The sequence below is a fragment of the Dasypus novemcinctus genome, chromosome 15, assembly GCF_030445035.2.
Source record: "Dasypus novemcinctus isolate mDasNov1 chromosome 15, mDasNov1.1.hap2, whole genome shotgun sequence".
Lineage (NCBI taxonomy): Eukaryota > Metazoa > Chordata > Mammalia > Cingulata > Dasypodidae > Dasypus > Dasypus novemcinctus.
In genome coordinates, this window is record NC_080687.1 from 72,006,327 (window position 1) to 72,026,733 (window position 20,407).

General features: G+C 33.7%; 1 protein-coding gene across 6 annotated transcripts in view; it reads left to right on the forward strand.

Annotated features, from left to right (window-relative positions):
• The window catches only part of LOC101424034 (protocadherin-9), a 947,185-nt gene that overhangs the window by 322,875 nt on the left and 603,903 nt on the right, over positions 1-20,407 (forward strand). For 4 of the 6 annotated variants that reach the window (XM_058276593.1, XM_058276595.1, XM_071208261.1 and 1 more), the window contains exon 3: positions 18,033-18,134. The exons of the other annotated variants lie outside the window; for them this stretch is intronic. In XM_058276593.1, coding sequence (XP_058132576.1) covers positions 18,033-18,134 — 102 coding nt within the window. The remainder of the gene's footprint in view (positions 1-18,032; positions 18,135-20,407) is intronic. 6 annotated transcript variants of the gene reach the window in all.

The window sequence follows — 20,407 nt, forward strand, 5'->3', positions numbered from 1 at the left end:
TCCTCCCTGAATATCCAAAGCCTATAAGGCTTATACCTTTCAATTGGCTTTCTGGGAACTAGGCATACTTGGATATAGAATAAGTTTGAATTTATGCACAGGCCATATTACTACAGCTCAGATATTTTCAGAAAGTTGTGATAAAAGTCCCAAGGATTAGTGCAATCGGAAATGGCATTACTATCTCCTTATTTACCTGGAAACCAAATCCATTTTGGGATATATTCTTATATCTTGTTCTGCTTGGCTAGCTTAGAAATTCAGAAGAAGAAAAATGTATTTCCCTATTATTTCAAAGCAAAATTAGATAGGACACATCTTAAAATAAATGTATTCTTAAGTTTCTTCCAAGGCAAGTATTATAAAAGTAAACAAAAGCAGTGTAGAGATATCAAGAGTATGTCCTACTGAATAATAGAGTGAGAATTCTTGGAATATTCTTGAAAGGGTCACTAACATCATATTTAGGTGATTCTAGAGGGCATATGTATTATCAATTATGTCTATGCTTAAGAAGTAGAAGTCTTAAAAACATTTCCCTAATCTGTTGCTTTAAAAATTGAAGAGTGTGCAAGTTTTATGACTTAAGGATAATAGGAATGTATTTAATAAAATTTAAAATTTTAACATTAATTAATGGAGCCTGACTTTATATAGGCCCTCATATTTTCCAAATTTTTTCAGATCTAATTATCTCATTTGAGCCTGTAAACCACCCTCACAGACAGGCAAAAGAGGGATTATTATCTCCATAGGGAGATTGAAGCCTAAACATTATATTACTCACTCATGGTTTTTACAGTGAATACAATGGTTTTTCCACTGCAACGCTCTGAGGACTATGCCTCCAAGCAACCTTTCTGAAGGAAACAATCTCAAATATTCAATATTTCCAATTAGTCGCAGCAAATCTTGCAGTTCTGTGAATGGCAATGCAGTATGAGCTTCTACAGCAGAATTTGAAATTGAAAATACTGAATATTTTTATTCAAAACAAGTTTTAAGAATCCACCACTTGCTAGACACTGCACTGCACTGGGGATACCAAAGGGGAGATAGATTCAAAATCACAATTAGTTATTTCAAGAGATATGAATGTTAAAGATGTTATTTTTGTTATTGTTGCAGAAAATGGACAGAGGAATGTGTAAGGAGGGTGAAAGCCAGTGACATGTGTTTTAACAAATTGGTTTTGAGATGCCTTAAGGAATTCCAGAGGGACTATTTAGCAAACATTTTAAAATATGGAATGAAGTGTAGGAGAACAGTTGGTTCTGAAGCTGTATATTTGTGTATCATTGTTTATGGGTATATATAGGAGATAGTTGAAGGCATATCTCTTGAAGTTACCCAGAAAAAAAAAATACTGAGAAGATGAGCTAACTAAGAATGTTCACCTGAGAAACACTAGCATAGAAGGTGTTTCCTATGGGAAAGGAACAGCCAAGGATTAAATGACAGGGATTCGGTAGAAGAGAGGTTAGCATTAAGAAAGAAAAGGGGAAAGAAAGCAGCATGATGGCTTTCAAGATTAACTTTAGTCAGAGTTGTGGGAACTTAGGTGGTACTGGAATGTAAGGAAGCTGAAAATGGTAGGTGCACAATATTCTTTTGAAAGTGAACAGTGAGAAAAATACATGGAAAAAAGAGGGTTGAAAATACCTGAGAAGGGAGATTAATTATTGTTCAGTTTATATTACCATATTAAAAAACCATTCTCATAAATTGCAAGAGAAAGGACAAAGTTCTATTATTATTTTGATTTAAATGCATTTGTTATATAAGTAGTATTTAGAGGTCTTATCCTGACAATATAAAAATAGGCATATTTGATATCAGGGCAAATATTCTATTTCTTTCCTTTTTTTTTTCCTAAGAGGGAAGAATTAGTGAAAATTATTACTACAGCAATTATAAAAAAATGTTAAGATGGTAAAGTAAGATGCATTTTTTTTTCTTTTTTGCCATAGTACACTAAATTTGAGTCTTTTCCCTTTACTTTCCCTGTCCTGTCAAAGAAGAATCACAAAGTGTTAAATCCAAAGAAGATTTAAAAAGATAGTCTTAATAAATTATAATATATGCAATTATAAAAGTTGATGATGAAGACTCACTTAAACTAGCTAAACTAAAATGGAAATCTGAATTTGAGAGGAAATTAAGAACTCTTGTATCCTTATTCAAAGTGGAACAGAAACTTATAAATTAGGTAGTCTCTTTTTCTCACTTTTCTTATCTGCCCCTCTCTCTAGCTATGCATTTCTGAAAATATCTCTTTTCTTTCATTGTGCTGTTTTCTCACAGCTTACCCGTGGCTTCCTCTGTGTCCTTGTATATACCTCAACTCTTCAATTTAAAATTCAATGACCATCTGAGACTTTCCTCTCCTACTCTTAATTTAAATTTCCAAGAAAGAACTGGGCAAGGATCAACTCATTTTTGTTTATGCATAGCCACAGGCAACAATTCATAACATAAAGTCCTGTCCATCCCCGCTTTGTTTGCCTAAGGGCACAAAGCCTCCAGTTTTCCTAATCTGCCAGGCCTGCAGGGGAGAAGTGAGGGAGAAAGAGGCTATGTTGTCCTATGTGCTGGGATGTCCCTTGAGGGATTTAGGGAATAGCAGATTTCCTGGAGGAAGCTGTCTTTAATATATATAATGTTAGCATGAAGATATGATACATTAAGCTCATGAAATTGTTCATGTAAATAAAGAGAATTACTACTCTGGGGCATTTTAAGTAAGAGGATATTTATGTATCTTTTTACTTGGTAATGGAATTAAAAGAGAACTTCTGGTAAATTCTGTTTTGCATATTTTCTGTTTGTATTGAATTCTCATGCAAGGTATTTGCCACTTATTTTCCGTAAACTTATTTTACAAGGAATCACAATGAGTAACTGCCATAAAAACAAATAACATGTCAACACATTTATTCAACCAGAGCTCTCTTGAGACAATGTCTGGATTTTCATCAAGACTGCAATGATTAGAGTTTCTGATTAGGATAATCAAATAAGTCATTAGTGGTCATGTTTCAAAAAGAATTAGAATACAAAATAGTTCTAGAATATGGTGAGTCATTTGGCTCCAGCTGTTCAAAAATGGGAAAAACCGAAAGGAAATTTCAACCCTTGGTATTGTTACTGAGCAACAGCTCACTGCCTGGCATGCAGAGTCCAATTCTATAACATGGGGAGTTTGAGGAAAGAAAGAGTTTTAATGCAAGGTCGACTGGCAAGGAGACAGGACACAAGCTCAAAATTGTCTTACTGATTCAAGCACTAAGGGAGACTTTTAGGATGGAAACAAAGGCAGGTGGGGACAATGACAGGGATTCAGGAAGCATATTCTAATTGGATGTTTATAGGACTATCTATATATATGGTTGAAGGATGCCAGTGGACTGCATCATTTTTAACTTTTGAAGGAACCCTAATATTTTATTTGCTTCTGACAACTCCTCATCTCCATATTAGTGGTTCCAATGAAGGCAATTTTTGTTCCTAGTGTCTCAGGGTTCAGAGGACAAGGGTGCAGTGTGTCTCTGTGTACATGCTCTGTTGGCAGCTGAATTTAACTATGCCTAAGTTGGCCCATAAGACAAATTCAGAAAGGAATTTTAGTAATAGTAGATGAAGGAATTCTGATAAGCAGCAGGTTTTGTTAAGAATCTGTTGTTTTAGTTTAGTTCTGTTTTTTAATTAGGAACCTGGCTATCTGCCTGTGTGTTTCCATATATCATGCATCAGAAAACTATGTGATGCAAGGGTGTCCCACTTTTACATGCAACACATTTCTGAAGACTAGTTTCATGGCAGATCATGTTAAAGTAAACTGTTATTTAAACATGAAGAATAAATTGAGTCAAAGTTGTTGTCTTTATTCATTTGACATCAACACAAACCATCAAATGAGTAGATAAAGTTTTCAACAAATGAAGTGTTTGCTTTTATTATTTTGTGTTCAATATTGAAGAAGGCAGCTGAAGAAAGGGAAAGTAGGTATTGGCTTTATTTTTTAAAGAAAATTTCATTTGCAAGTAGTTTCAGTTTAATGAGCAGCAGAAAAGAGGGGTTTGTTATTTTTCATGTGTACTTTCTGTAGCTTGTTTAAAAGTTTGTAAATATTTGCTGAATGCACCCTCTATTAGGTATATGTTTTCTTTTCTTAAGCAAACTTCCCTTGTTGTATTTAGCTGTTTATTTTAATAAGACTGTGAACAAATTTCTATATTTCTCCATGCTTTAAGGAGCTCACCAGGGGAATAAGAATAGAGAGAATTGTATATATTGAGAAGATATGTGCAATGTCAATTAGCTTAAAGGCATAAAATAAATGTTGGTAAAGGTCAGTCAAGCCTTGCTCACAATCAACCATTGTGCTGGTTTGAGTCTTTTGTGAGTCCCAGAAAATTGTGTTCTTAGGCAAACCCATTCCTATGCATGTAAACCTATTGTATATAGGACCTTTCCGTTAGATCCAAGTAAGGATCTGACCTTTTGATTAGAACACTTTTGATTAGATAGCCTCAGTTAAGGGGCTTTGATTAGATTATGAGACCCAGCGTGGGTCCTAATCCTCTTACTGGAATCCTTTATAAACAGAGGACTAAAAAACCACAGACAGGAAAAAAAAAAAAAAAAAGCTGCAGAAATGAAAAGAAAGGGAAGTTACCCAGGAACTCAGAGAGGAATCTGGGACAGAGAAAGCTACAAACAGAGCAGCCTGAAGCAGAACTTGCAACTAGGCCTGGGAGAGAGGGGTGGGACTATAGACTGGCACTGTGTACTGCCACGCTCTTGATCACTGACTGCCGAGCTCAGGGAGCAAGTGGGCCTGGAGGAGAAGACAGAGACCCATACTGGCAGACACCACATTGTGTCTTGCCATGTGGCAGGAGTCTAGGTTCTCCAGCAGCCAATCTTTGGTAAAACTGCATTGCTGATAATGCTTGATTTGGTCATTTTCATAGCCTCAGAACTGTAAGTTTTAACAAAAAAATTCCTATTATAAAAGCCAATGTATTTCTGGTAGATTGCTCCCAGCAGCTTTTAGGTAACTAAAACAACCATTAAAACAAAAGAGTCTAAGCTATATGGATACAAATATTTATACAGCTGCTATAGTTAGACCCAAGTTTTAACTGTATTCAAATGCATATTTATCAGGATATTTGGTTTTAAACTCAGCAAGACCCTCCTATTAGCCCATGTTCCAGAATATCTGATTAGCCCTTTCAACCTCACAGATCCTGAGCCTGGGACATTTCCGTTTGTACTGAGGTAAGAAGCTATGTGCTATGAGTACAACTGAATATTGAGTTAAGCAGATGTTTTCTTAAGATTTGGTTATAAGTTCCTTCTAAGAAGAATTTTTTCTCCTATTAAATTGAATGGCCATCTGGATTGAATGAATTAGAAGCTCTAAATCTCGTCTATTGATGAGTCTTTTTTATCCGGCTCTTCATGGCAGTGACCTGTGTGTACTATGAGAATGTTGGTCAGCCGAATTTGAAGGTCCTTCTAATCTCTATAAATCTATTGTTTAGAATATGGAATTGAGACTATGGTTGAATTTCTCTTTGCTTCAGTTATTGTAAAAATAATTGAGGTGATTTCTATCCTATATCATTTAAATTAAAGGAAATATATCCGCTGTTGGCTTCTGAATATGTGACCTTGTATCAGTCACTTTTCCTTAATTTCCCCATGGATAATAAAGATAAAGATTAGAATCTCTAAAGTCCCTTTCAACTCTAATATTCAATGAGATTATCAAATGCTGACATCTTCCAAAGGGAAGGGAGTAGCTACAAATCTTTCCTTGCAAGTACAGTTTCCAAGCTCAGATTCTGAACTGTTGAAAGACTTTCAGTGCCACAGAGGGGAAGGAAAAGGAGACTGAATGTAACTTAAAAAGAGGTAGGACTGAAAAAAAGGCAAAGGGATTCAGAGCTATGAAGTTCAGTGTTAGGAGTCTGAATCATATTTACTCTGACTTGTGGAGTCTCAAAAGAGTTCAGCTACTTAGCTGGGAGCTTCCTTTTACTTCTTCACACCGCCCTATCCTTATTCCTACCCCTTAAGAACTAGAGAAAAGTTTTATTCTATTTTTGAAAGTACCCCATTACTGTTTGGATACTTGTAGAACACTTGGATTGTAAGATCAATTTAAATAACAGCTTGCCATATTGATAAAAGAAAGCCAACATAAATTAATGTGGATGGTCTCATTCTGTTTATTTTAGGCCTCTTGATAATCAAAGTGGTAAGGAAAAAGTATCTTTTGAATAGTTCAATCTAATGTTTTCTTCTCCTTCATGGAAGGAGAGTGAAACAGTCCACTCATTCTTATCAGATCTTTATTATCTGAGGTTGAGTAAAAACTCTTTCGTGAAAGAGCTTGAGACTGTAATAGAATGGTAAATAAAGATCATGAAGAGAGATGTTTCAATGGTTTGGAATTTTAAGATAAGGCAGTAAGTAGACTTTTGATATATATTATATTCTCTCTTTACCTAAAATTCTTTTCTTTGAATTACATTTTATTGATTTGGAAGTGGATTTTGTTATTGGCATAATTAATACAAAGAGTAATGTTTAATAATATATTTGTTGTTTCTCTGCCTCCATGTCATAAAACTACCTTGAGTGTAAGCATTAACCCTTAAACATTTGGAGTAAATATATTTATTTTAATTTTTTTGTAGGACAAAATATGTTATTCTCTCACAAAGGCCTATCATTCTTCGTTCTTTGGAAGAACACTATCTGGAAAAAAAATCACAGTGCAAAAAGTTTACCGTCTACTTTTACATGCCTCTTTGGATTTCGTTCATTTTTCCTTCTATTTTGAGCTTTAAAAATGTTATTTACATATGTCACTGAATAGGTTTGGGAAATGTAGAGAGTTGGTCAAAGTTATTATATTTAATGCAATGTCAACTTTCAAGAACAATGATTATTTCTTATTTGTTTTGCTTTAAACAAGTCATTCAAAAGTATTTTGCACATAGCAGGTTAAGAAATTTTTGTTGGACGGAGGGATGAATGAATAAATAAAAGCACTTATTTTGAGAGAATCTTCATAAAAGTGATAGCATTTTATGTGTTTATTAATGAGAGTATCAAATCATATATTTTATCATTTTCTTCTTCAGACAAGAAATGTTTTCCCCATTCATGCTTTCTATCAAAATATGTTTTCAAAGTAAATTTTTTGTATATGCTTCTGTGGTCTACTTCTGATTTATTTTCATACTTCCCTCACCAAAGGATCAACTTCATAATGGAAACTTAAGGAGGTGTTGGTTTTTAGAGAGTCCTTTACATGTTGCAGTTCTTTGGCTTGCGGATTAAAAGATAAACAGCAAAGCAGGGTTTTTGTTTGTTTGTGTATGTGTGGTTCTTTTTTCTTAAGTTCTATTAGTTTGGAACTTGAAACAAAGAAAGTAATTAAAAAGGCAAACTCCTTTAGCCGTGACTACCTCTACAGATATTTCCTTGGTTTTAAATAAGTTTCTTCAGGGATTCTTTGCCTTCACCTAAAAGAAGAAATACTTTTAAGACCTTGAAATTAAACATGTTCCTCATGTGCACTGGTTTTAGTCTTGGAAAGTCACAGAACTTTAATTTTAAATATAGATAAAAAGTGCTATAGCTTTTTGGACATTCATAGCTGCACAGATTGCAGGCCCATTAAAGAGTTCCCATTCAACATCACTATGATTAGTTTCTATAATCTGAACCTAAATATTCTAAAATTTATTTCAGAAGATATTCAAAACATCGTTCTTTTTCTGGAAAGTAAATGGAGGCATAGGCAATGAATGTCAGATTTTCCTGAGTGGTATTTTTGTTTTCTTGAATAAAAAGATATGTATGGGGGGAGTGGCTGTAGCTAAGTGGTTGAGTGCCTGCTTCCCATGTTTGAGGACCTGGGTTCAATTCCTGGTAGTGCCTATTAAAAAAAAGGTATGTATTGGAAATGAGAGTTAAATATTATGTTAGTTATAATATTATAAGTTAATAATATTATAAGTTGTTATAATACAGTAAACCAACATTTTTCAGATGTGTTGAAGAGCAAATTGTTATAGTTGAAATAAGGATAAAATTTCAGCCTTCCTATATGGTACTTTAACAAGTAAATTGATTATACCATTTTTCAAGGGCCTAAAGTTATAGTCTAATGTTTTAAAACCTTCTACCCTAAGTTTTGAGGTAATGCATCTCATAATATCTTACATGCACCTAGGCTCAGAGAGGTGGAAGAGACTGTTTAGTATGGACTTCTCATTTATAGACAAGAACACGGGTGGCTGTGAATTATGATGAGATGGCAGCAGAGCTGAGGTTAAAATCCAAGTCCCCTGTGATGATTAATTCATGTGTCTCCTTGGCTAGGTTATGGCGTCCAGTTGCTTGGTCAGGCAAGCACCAGCCTGATTGAAGTAAGATTATTTAATGGATTTAAAACAGTCAATTGATTGCATCTATGGTTAATTAAATCTACAATCAACAAAGGAGACTGCCTTCAGCAATGAGAGAAGTCTCATCCAATCACATGAAGGCCTAAAAGGAAACACTGATGATTTCAGCAGTCTGGAAAAATTTCTATCTCCAGTCAGACAGCTTATCCTGAAGAACTCATCAGAAACTTCTTCAGAGTTTCAGTTTGTGGCCTGCCCTACGAAATTCACACATGCCCATCCCCAAGGTCACGTGAACCAATTCCTGTAATAAATCTCATAATATTTGCATATGTATTTCTCTTTCCTTTTAGAACCCTGACTAATACATCTCCCAACTGCCCACCCACACTTCCACGGTATTCTGGAACATCCTTTTTTACTCTAAAGTATTAAAAGTTTCTGGGGCTGTTTTAGAAAGTTTTACAATAAGAGTATTATAAACCACTGAACATTTTTAACAATTTGCCTTGAGAAAACAGTGATCAATAACTAGCATAACAATAAATGTTAAATTCACTTTAAAATCCACTGTAAATTTGAATTTCTGTGTTTATTGCCCAGTTTCTTTGGCTGAAGCTTGACTTAGAGACTGTTGTTTCTAAAGATTGGCATGCAGATGGCCCAGGCTGATGTTATGTTAAGGTCTACTTTTAGAAAGCACTTTTTCAAGACAAGATCTCAATATTGAAAATTACTCTGTTCTTATTTTTTTTAAATTTCTCTCTTTCCTGAAGACATTTCAAAATATTCTCAGTAAAAATAAAACTTTCAGGAATATTTAGTCCTAAATTGCAGGGTGCATTACATACACTAAGCTTAGTATGATATATGATATATTTATACCACATTTATAAATTTACAATAAATTATATCACAGTTATAAATTTATAAATAAATAATTTATATTCCATAATGTAATTTATTTATGTAGTTTACATTAAAGGTTTCAGAAAGAAACATCATACCAAAGTGATATCACAGAAAGTAATTTTAGTGTAGTAAAAAAATCCCCCTTCTTATATAGGTACATGAAATTACCTAAATGAAACATGTACACATAGGCTGGTGTGTTGTATGTGTGTATCCATGCACTAACGTAAAATATGATTCACAAACAGTCAACTCTGTTTACAACGATAAAGGAGAACCCATCACTGTATCCTTGGGCTCATTTCTATCTTAAACACATACAGCTTTTCTATGCACTTTGATGACAGTTGATGAAACATGTTTTAACCTAATGCTGTTGTTTTCTACTAACTTAATTTTAGCACTACATATTTGGTACTCTTCCAAAAACCCTTTGGAATTTTAACCAACTCAAAATTTTTCACTATTCTTAAGCATATCACTATTTGTAAGCACAGAGTGAAAATGAAGCATACCCATGGAAATAAGAAAAGGTAATTGATCATTTTTCCTTCTCTGAGGTTTTTTATTCATTCAGGAAACATAAGAGAAAGACTTTGTCCTAATACTCTCAGTGAATACTTCCTAAAACAGAGCCTCTATCATTATTTTGAATTTTAAAAAGTATTTTAATCAGTCTAATTTGACTTATCTTTAGGAAATTTTAGTTTTAGTTTTTCTTCAAGTGACAAAAATAGTTAATTTGTTAAATGTAAGGAAAAAAGCTCAGGGTTTTAATAATAGTTTGTAATGAAATAAACTACAAAACAACAGTCTTTAATAAAAATAGAGCACAAATAATTCTGATCATCCCTGGTTAAAAAAAATATTTACTACTCTGTTCCTTGGAATGTATTTGGACAAGAATTAGCATCTCCATGTGATTGGGAAGTTGCAAAAGCCTGCATTAGTCACATTCATTTATTTAAAATTTGGAATTAAGTTGCAATGTGCAGAGCAAAATGAAACTAATAGAGCTTTGCCCAAGCAATACAACATGGAATATTTTTATAATTTAAAACCTTCCAATGCATTATTGTTCTTGTGAAATGGCTTTATAGTAAGGTTATAATACAAATAGGGGACCAATGGAGAAACTGTAAAGTATAGAACATTAGTGTTTAAAGTATAGTTTGACAGGAATTTTATTTCAATGCATGACCATAGCAACTAGGTCAAAAGAGGTACATAAAACTCTAATATGATCCATGAACAATTTACAGAAATGTTGTAATATTCATAGAAGCAACTACGATTTGTGATCCTCATAAAGGTAGCTTTGTGTTACTCTTCTTTGATGAATAACGACCAGAAGTAGCATTTGGTTGTCTGTGTTAAGGTAGAGAAATGGGTAGTAATTGCATCTGAACAAACTTACAGTTTAAATGTGGGAAAATATGTGGACTTATGAATTTTTTTTTTTACCTAGCAGAGTTGTGTTCACCCTCATGTGCCCAACACCCCTGCCTTTAGGGTCGTTTGGCACGCCTCTTCAATTGACACAGGTCTGCTCTTGCTTGAATGTTATTGCACGTTTAGGACCATGCTGAGTAACTTTGACATGGGATATGATCGTTTAATTCTTAATTGGATTACTAAAAATTCTGCAAGAATAGAAGACATGTTATCCCCTTTTCTCTGCTCCTTTCATTAAATATTGGGCTGAATACAGGAGACAAAATTCAGCCTCATGTAACTCAAAAGATAAATAGTTACTTATTTTCAGTCTCTCTCTCTCTCCTCTCTCTGCCTCCCCTCCCTCCCTAACCCTCCCTCCCCCCCTTTCCCTTCTTTCTCAGATAGATAGATAGATAGGTAGGTGGGTAGGTAGGTAGATAGATGATAGATAGATAGATAGATAGATAGATAGATAGTCTTTGTATTCGATATTTCTGCATTTGTGAATGCAGAAAACCTTAAGAAAAATGTTGATAGTCATCGCATAGACAGAAAATCAACTGAACACACATTCTCAGAAAATGAACAATATACAGAGTTGCTAAAATTGTAAAGTAACTAGCATGTTTATGGCTAAATATTATTCTGAAATACCACTTAAGCAATAACACGTTGCTAAAAAGCTAATCCTTGGTTAAGTAATTTTGTACCAATACATTTTATTAAATTGTTGAAATTATTTGGAAAATGTCAGCCAGTCTATTATGAGACCATTACTTTTTGGAATCACATATGAAAAGGGACTTCTGAAACAAAGAAAAAAGATATTTCAATCTGGTTCTCCAGCTTAAATCACTTACTGAAATTCCTCAGATTTTAATTTCATATTCTTAGATTTTTCCCCTATTCTGTTTCAAAACTAAAGATTTTCCTGCATACAAAGTACTCTGTTTAGAACACATGGTTTTTATTTAGTGTAATATAAAGCATTTTATGTATTTAGTGTATTTAGTGTATTTAGTGTAATATAAAGCAAAATATAAAACATTTTGATAAATGTTATCCTAATGCTTCAAAAGTGACCTGCTTGCAAAAAATAAAGTATACTATAAGAAATTTATCTTTTTATCTGTTAATTTCACTTGTTCACAGGGGAAGTGTAATTGAGGGAAACAAACTGGTCTATTTAATGGCCTGTGCTAAAAAAGACTATTTAACATCAGCTTTTGTTTTCTTGTAAATCCCTAATGGAATAGTCAACTTCCTGCTGTTTATTGAGTAGTGTTGACTGCCTCCCTCTGGCTCATCTCTTTGTAAACCTGGATTAAAAATGGAGTGGGTTATTGAAACAGAGGAGAAACAGACTGCTTCAGAGGGAGAACAGAGAAAGGGAAGTGCCACTGAGGCATGAGGAAGGGAAGAGATAAGAGGTTTGGTTTGAGGGACTGTGAAAAGGATGGAAGAAATTACACAAAGAGGATTTTTGGTGGATTCCAGGAAGTATTGAAGCAGATCCTAGTCAACTTGCTTGTGAAGGCAGAGGGCTGCTGCCCAAGAAGAACCAAAAGGGTGGACTTGGCAAAATCCACTGGGTAGGGAATTGTGGCAGGGTCCAGGAGTTAAATAGGAACTGATTTGCTCATATTTACATCACAAATTAAAAATTGTATTTTTTAGGTAACATATTGCTTTGAGGAAGAGTTGCCCTGCCATGAGTTTTCAGAGAGGATGAGGAAACCTGTTGTCTTGTTTAAGAATCCCTATGGTATCATCATCTTATTTTTGTGAATCCCTATGGTATCATCATCTTAGCATTTGTGGTGCTAAATGTAAGTTTTGGAAATGCTAATCTTGTATCGAATATGTCTGTTGGGGACAATCAAAGTTACATGAATTTATCAGGGAAAGTGTTTTAGATTCTGAAACTTGTCAGTGTGGGTACAATTGTCACACTGATTGATGCCATTGGAGAAAACACTTTCTGGGGAAGTGCTCAGACTTCATACTTCATTAATCCCTTCAATTTAAAAAAAAGTGACAATTTCTTCTTCTTATACAATGAATTAGGGTACAAAGAAATATATAGCCACCAACACAACAATAAAAAGCCATAATTGCAGAAAGAAGGCCCAAGAGATAAGGAGAAACCCCTGTTTGCCCAGTGTCCTGAAAGGCTAGTGATAAAGAAAGAGAGAATCAATTGTAGGAGGACTGAGAAGGGCCTTTGGCTTACTAATGTGGAAGTCATTGGCGACCATCCTAAAGTAGTTTCTGTGAAATGGGGGGTGGTGAAAGCCTGATACAGATGGGTTCAAAGAAATGAATGGAGAAAAGTTGAAGACATGAACTAGAGACAGTTCTTTCAAGCAGATTTTTTTTTTCTGTAAATGTGAATTTCTTAGTAATTTGTAGCGCTTTTATATCAAAAGTTTTAAGAATCTTTTACAATTATTTGTGAAAAAGAATCCTTAGTTTCTTAAAATGATCAGCAGCAACATTTCAGACGGGAGCTTTTAACAACTGAAATTGTTATTTAGTGTAACCTATAACACAAAGCTCTAAAGCTCTACTGCCTCTCTAATGATTGCATGCATTTTATAACAGCGCCATTGATTTTTTAGCAAATGGCCTTGATTTTTTTAAGAAGGTAAGAGAGATAACAGAATAATGGGCACATTGCTGATGCAATGGAGTTGGGTGGAACATGTTAGAACTTCTTTTTAGCAAAGAAAACAACTGTCGAATATCATCATGTGATTTCTTCATAAAACTTTTGTTGCTTTTTTTCCCCTTCTCTTGTTATAGTGGTTATGGTATACTTTCTTAGAAATTTGTGAAAAAAATTTGTGACAAACATGATTATGAGGCAAGTTTGTGTAGGTATTTCTGTAGCAAATGAGTTTTCTCAGGAACGAGAATTGAGATTTTGAGGAGGCAGGATATATCCACAAATTATAATAGACACCATCAATTGTAGGTAATGGAAAACATCATATGGGATCTAAAGTATAAAAGTATTTACAGTGATTTCCATGTAATGTGATTGTAGTTATTGAGCTCTGGATCTCTTAATTCTAATTTACATATGTACCCTGCAATGTTAAATCTGATTTAGTAACCATAATTCATATATAGTTATTCATAAAAATTTGGCAAACTGAAATTTTTTGGTGGTGAAATGTTGAGCCATTATAATAAATCTTTCCATTTCAGGTTGCAACTCTCTCTGAAATAGAAACTTGCTAGGAAGGGTTTGCAGAGATTAAATCTTTTTTTTCCCCTTAAGTTTTTCCTAAACTTTTATCTATTTGTGATACTTGATCACAAAGTAATGTTTATAGTGTTAATTTTTCCTTTTCCTTTTTTTTTTTCTTTTTGGCTTTGACTCATAGATTTGCAGTTCTACATCATAACACTCAAAAATTTTATAAAATGTGGAAGTCAGAGTTAAACTTACCCTTGATGCCATTCACTGCTCTATAAATAGTGGTTGCTCCAGAATACGACACAGAAGAGCTGTAGGGGTGAAACCTGTTGGGATGCAGGGCCTTGCCTGAAACCTGCAGACATCTCACAAACACACTCATTTTGCTTATGTTTTGTATTTTTTTGGAGAGGTGGGGAGAGAAGGAATGATGATTGTAGTGCATCCTTGGTACCGTCATTGTTTATAAAAGGCCTATCACATTACCAGATATTCATCCATTATATTAAGACTGATTTTATAACTTCTCATCATTGCTTCTACTCCTAAGTTTAATGTACTTATAACTTCTTTCCCCATCCAACTCAATCCTTATAGTCTTCATGTTCAAACCCTCATTGGCCCATCTTTCAAGAATCTACCCGTGTATCAAACCCTGGAGTCTAGTCATTCCTTCTTCCCTATCCCCTAGTAATCAGCACATACATTTTCACATATAATGGTGGTTATTTGCTTCCATGTCTGGTTTCACTACTAGAGAGAGAATATTGTAAATATTAAATGCCTTGTTTTGGTGAGCCAGTGCACAGTGTGCACTCAATAAAAGTCTAAAGATCAGCCAATCAAACAGAAAATAAAGTGAAATGAATGAATTAGCTAATGAATTAATCTCTTAAGGGAGATGTGACATAGTGGAAATATCCCTTCTTGTCTCTTAGGAGTGCTTTGGCTGGGAAAATCCTTGCATGAATGACACTGAATATATCTGAAACTTTGTCTCCCCATCTTGTTTAATCCTTTAAGCAAGGATTAAATTTTCTAACCTGTGCAAAGATTTCTTGTGAAGAATACATAAAGTCTTGTATGTGAAGGTATAATGTATTATAAAATATAGGTTATTTTTCAGGTACAGAAGCATTTCAAACCATCCATTTAAAAAGTAATGTAATATATGATGGATTAGATGAGGAATAGCAAGAACAAATGCAGAGGAGAAGAGATCAGATTAAAAGAGGAGTGAAGCCAAATTTAGCTGTAAATGTCCTAAGGGCCAGGCAAAGAGTTTAAACTTAACTCTGAGATTCTAAAACACTGACCCCACATTTGAGATATCTGTGTGTTTTAAAAATATCCATGCCTGAGGTCCAATTTAACCGGTGGGTGGTGGGGCTCAGCCATTGACATTTTTACAAGCCATTCTATTGTATAGCTGGGGCAAGAAGTACTGCTGGGCCCCAGGAATTTAGGAAATATATCTAAGGAGAAAAACTACATAATACATGAGAGATTTTAAATGATTAATCAGCATGAATAGATATGAGGAGAGGCTTAGGGAAAAGAATTGAGGGATTAAAAATGTCTAGGAACATTATAAATGAAAATAACTCTCTTATGGTCCCATTAAAAATTTTTATTTTTTTATTTTTTAGAAATCGAAGGAAGCTGCTATGGAAAAATAACAAAGATAGGCATTCATAGTTAACAAAGAAGTTATTCTGACACTCTTGGGCAAATACAAAGATTAATGTTGGCAGAACAGCATTTTACCAACTACACGTAAGACTTACCTAGGTGTCAAACACAGGTTAAAACGGCAATTGGCACATTAAGTTACCCAAGAAGAATTCTTAGAGGAGGTAAGTTATGAGCAGGATTGAAATACTATTGTTTGTAGAGAGGACAGACATGAGGTAATTTTTTTCATACCAAAACGTTTTCTGAATATAGATTGGATTTGAGAGTTGTGCTTTCCTAGTCTGCCTTGTTGTATAAACAAACAAAATTAAACCTTTGAGAGAACTGGTATCTTCAAAATGCAATGCCAGTGTTTTGAGATATATTAATATTTAAATATTCAAGACAGTGGTCTTGAAACTAATGTGTACTGTACTTAAACTAAATTCTAACACTCATTTACCTTTAAAAATGGCTTTCATGATAATTTTTGATTTGGAGGGTGATAGGTCTTACTCCCCAGTGCTTGGGGAGAGTATGGCCACTGTCCAAGGATTTGAGAGACGTGGGACTGCCATTCTATTAAGGCTGGGAGACAAAGAATAAAGCCACAGGTGACTCTCAGACCTGGAAATAATGCCATTTGCCCTGCTGGTTTTTGGACTTGATTGGGGCCCATGATCCTTGTTTTCCAACCAATTTCTCCCTCAGGAAGGGATGTCCCTCCAATCTATACTGGAAGTAGATAACTTCATTTCTAGGTTTTATGGGTCCATCAAACAAAAGAGTGTTGCCCCAGAATGAGCCACCCCAGAAACTATTTTGATGAGACTTTGTACTTAGCATTGCTACTGAAATGTTTTAGTATTTTCAGGATGTTGTGAAGGAATGAATATATTTTGCATGTACGAAGAATAAGTCTTTCAGAGGTCCTTGGCAGACTGTGGTTTGAATCATGTGTCCCACAAATGGAATGTCTGGGTCCCATCCTCTGGTTCTTTGGAAGTGAATCCGTCTGTAAATAGGCCCTTTAAAGATGTCATTTTAAATAATAAATTAAATGAGAGTGGGTCTTAATTCATTATCGCCGAAGTCCTTATAAGCAAATGAAATTGGGCTTGGAAAGAGAAACCATGGGTAGCAGCAAGAAGCTGGAATTCAGTAGAATCCAGAAAAGGAAAAGATGCTACCATGTGCTTCTTCCTTGTGATGCAAAAGCCGAGAAACCCCGGAGATTGTCAGCCAGTCAGAGATACTGACCCCAGAAGGAAGCAGTCTTTTTTCCTCTGAACCCATAGGCCAATAAATTCCTGTTGTTAAACCAACTCATGTATAGCATTTGTTTTAGCAGCCAGGAAATTAAAGCAGAAGCATATGTAGTTTGGAAAAAGATTATCCTCCTCCTACACTCATAAACATCTGTACATATGTTGTAGTTTTGTGGAAGAAAAAGGTATATATCAATGATGGACCTGTTCTGTCAGCATTGTATTATCCTTCATTTAAATGGAAACCTTAGAAACTCTAATGTTATGTTTTGTAAGTGACTAAACAGCAATACCTATAAATACTAATTGTTTTGAATCTAATACAATTAGGAAAGAAGGTAGAAAAGTAAGAGGAAGGGCATAGTGACTTACTTTCATCAGAAAATCTCTTGTGAGGTATATGGAAAATAGCCATTTTAATATTTTCACAGAGAAAGGCCAAGCATTAATTTAGTACCTTATTCTATACTATTCACATCCGTTTCCTAGTGGATTATTTTAGTTAACCTGTTTTTGCAAAAATACTTTATTTTCAGGGCAGAAAAAACAACAAATATTTTAAGAGTAATCTTTTAGTTTTTATTCTATTGATATAGATTAATATTAATTTTATCATCTATAAAAGGCTGTACATGTGGTAAATAAGGATAAGGGTATAGTCTCAGACAGCACAATATTGGAAAAAGTATATTTCTATTCTTCAATTTCCTCAACAAAAGTGGGGATAATAATCCTATGTTACAGGTTCATATGTGTCAAGTACTTGAATAATATATCTTGTAACTAGTTATGCCATGTAAGGGTTATCTACTAAAATCATATGCCCAATAAGTAAAGAGTGACTAAAAAGAGAATAGGTAAAATAAATAACTACATTTGGATTTCTTCAATATTAGTAAAAACAATTTGACAATTTTTTTTCTCCCAAAGAATTTCAAATTTTTTGGGTAAAGGCTCAATATTCATGCATGCATTTATGAGTGTAGACCCCTGTCAGCTCAATTGTTTTCCTTTACTAGGTTCCTAGCAAACAGCCATGTCTTTCAAGAGACACTTTTAATGTGGAGTAGTTTGTCACAATTATTTGGTAATCTCTTTCAGTGTAACACACACAGCAAAAGTGACAATATTCCTGTCACTCCTCAGAAATGTCCCAGCTCTGCGGGTTTCCACATTCAGGAGAATGAAGAAAACCATTATGAGGTATGCTATATGTCTCTAGAGACCATGTTAGTACTGAGCAGTTTTTATCTTCCTTATTTTAAATATCTTATGTTAACCATTATAAATATTGTCCTTATAAACCCATTTTCTGGTCACATTTTTATGTTAGTGGTTTGGTCAATGAATTTAAGTAAACAATTTAGAACAAAAGCCAACTATAATCTTTTTCTTTGGGTAATGTTCATGTGATGACATAATCTTGGTCATAAATATAATCTTCTCATTGATTGTAAGGTGTTGATTTTTACCTACTTTTTGGAAAGAGTAACAAGCAACTTTATTTTGGTGTTAAATGTTTTTAATTGATTCATTTTTATTAATTAAGCTAAAAGATATTCTTGTTGAAAGATTGGTTTGCTTTGTTCTACCCTCCAGGAAATTAAAAAAGATAATTCTGCTTAATATCAACCGGATAACAGAATTTTTATTACCCTTCCCTTTTTTTTACTACCTTTTCTCAGTTTAATTCTTTATTTCCCTGTATGTCTGAACTTAAAATAAGAATCATTATTTTCCTTTTTTTAAATAAATTTATTCATTATAAAATGTGTAAGATCCATATTTTAAAGGAATTATTTTTTAATAAGTTAACTCTAATACTACCACAATACTGTCTCACTATTTTCAATAGTCATAACATAGAGATTGCCAATAGCTAGGTAGGTAGGTGGGTAGGAAGGAAGGCAGGAAAATAGATAGATGATAGATAGAGTGATAGATAATATCTATATGCATGTATATGTATTCCTTTTTCTCATTGAACTTTGTTTTTGTTTTCATTTCCTTAAAAATTGAAAACTTCTTTATTATTTGCGGTAAAGGATTTTGTACTGAGCCTTTATACTTTTCCAACTAAAGGAATCTATTATTCTCTATATTTCCTGTAGTAAAGTAAGTCTGAGAAACTACTTTGACTAATAGAAATTTGATGGAGAAAGAAGTTTTTTTTCAGAGAAATCATTAGTTGAAGTGGTAAAAAGATAAGTGATATTTTCGACAGTTTTATTCCCTAATTCTTCATCCGTGTATTTTTCCTTCTTTTTCTTTCTCTTTGTGTCTAACTATCTAGAAATGTGCTTCTAAACTTTAGCACATATTTCTTTCTTCCTCCTTGGCTTTTATTTTCTTCCTTAAATGCTCCTTCTTTCTCCCAAGTCTAAATTACATGAAAGTTGAAGGAAGAATCATAGTTTTTAACACCTTCATTTTCCACCCTCGCTGTGTATATTTCCAATGTCTAGAATACTGGAGATTCTTCCATTGTCTTCCTTATTGTATCCAATAGTAACACACCCACTATCAATTTATAGCAAAAAAATATATTTTTTTCGTAAAGATTCATCTCAGTTTACATTTTTTTAAATGCAAAAGGACAGTCTCTGATGTTTCTTATAAAACTTGAAGAGAAGATAGAAGTGATGCCAGTTTTGGAATTTTATAAAGACATTCTGAAAGTAGGTTTCTGTATAAATACTAAACATCTCTAGACCAATACCAACAGAAATAGTTTTAGTAACCAGTACCTGAGAAGTTATTAATCTGGTGTTAATGATTCCTGATAATTAATAATGAAAGATGACTATAACATACAAAGTTGGTTCCTGTAATATGCCTTTATTTTTTTCTTAATACGACATCATATGCCAAACCTGAGAAATGTATGCATTTCCCTATTTTTTTAATTTTCCCATAATCTACACTAACCCTCTTTACACAGTCTAATAAAATGAAAAGAAGAATGTTTGTTCTGTTTATTTAACATAGATAGCCATTTAATTTTATAAAACTGTATCATAGTTTTATATGAAGTAGGAAGTCATATTCTATGCCACTTAATCTGGATGAAGTTATTAAATTAGTTTTGTGACATTAGGTATAAAATAAAACCAAGATATGACAAATAGGCTCTTAATCATTTGTAATTTATTTTTCATAGTCTTTCTTTCTTCACTTAGATATAACCATTGTTGCTTATTTTAAAGAAATATTAAAATCAGCTATTTGGAAATTTTTATGCTAGGTACTCTTCTAAGCACTTCATGTATTACCATATTTCAATCTAAGATACCACTGAGTATAAATTATTCTATAATTTTATGTGCTACTAGGAAAAAACAGCCTGCTAACTCTGGTAAGTGCCTTTGTTATGATTACTTGTACCCTGGTTTCAGAGAATACGAAATAAGAAAATTTTTCCTATTGGAATTGAAGACAAACAGTAAGTTATTTAATCTTGAAAACAACCCATTAGG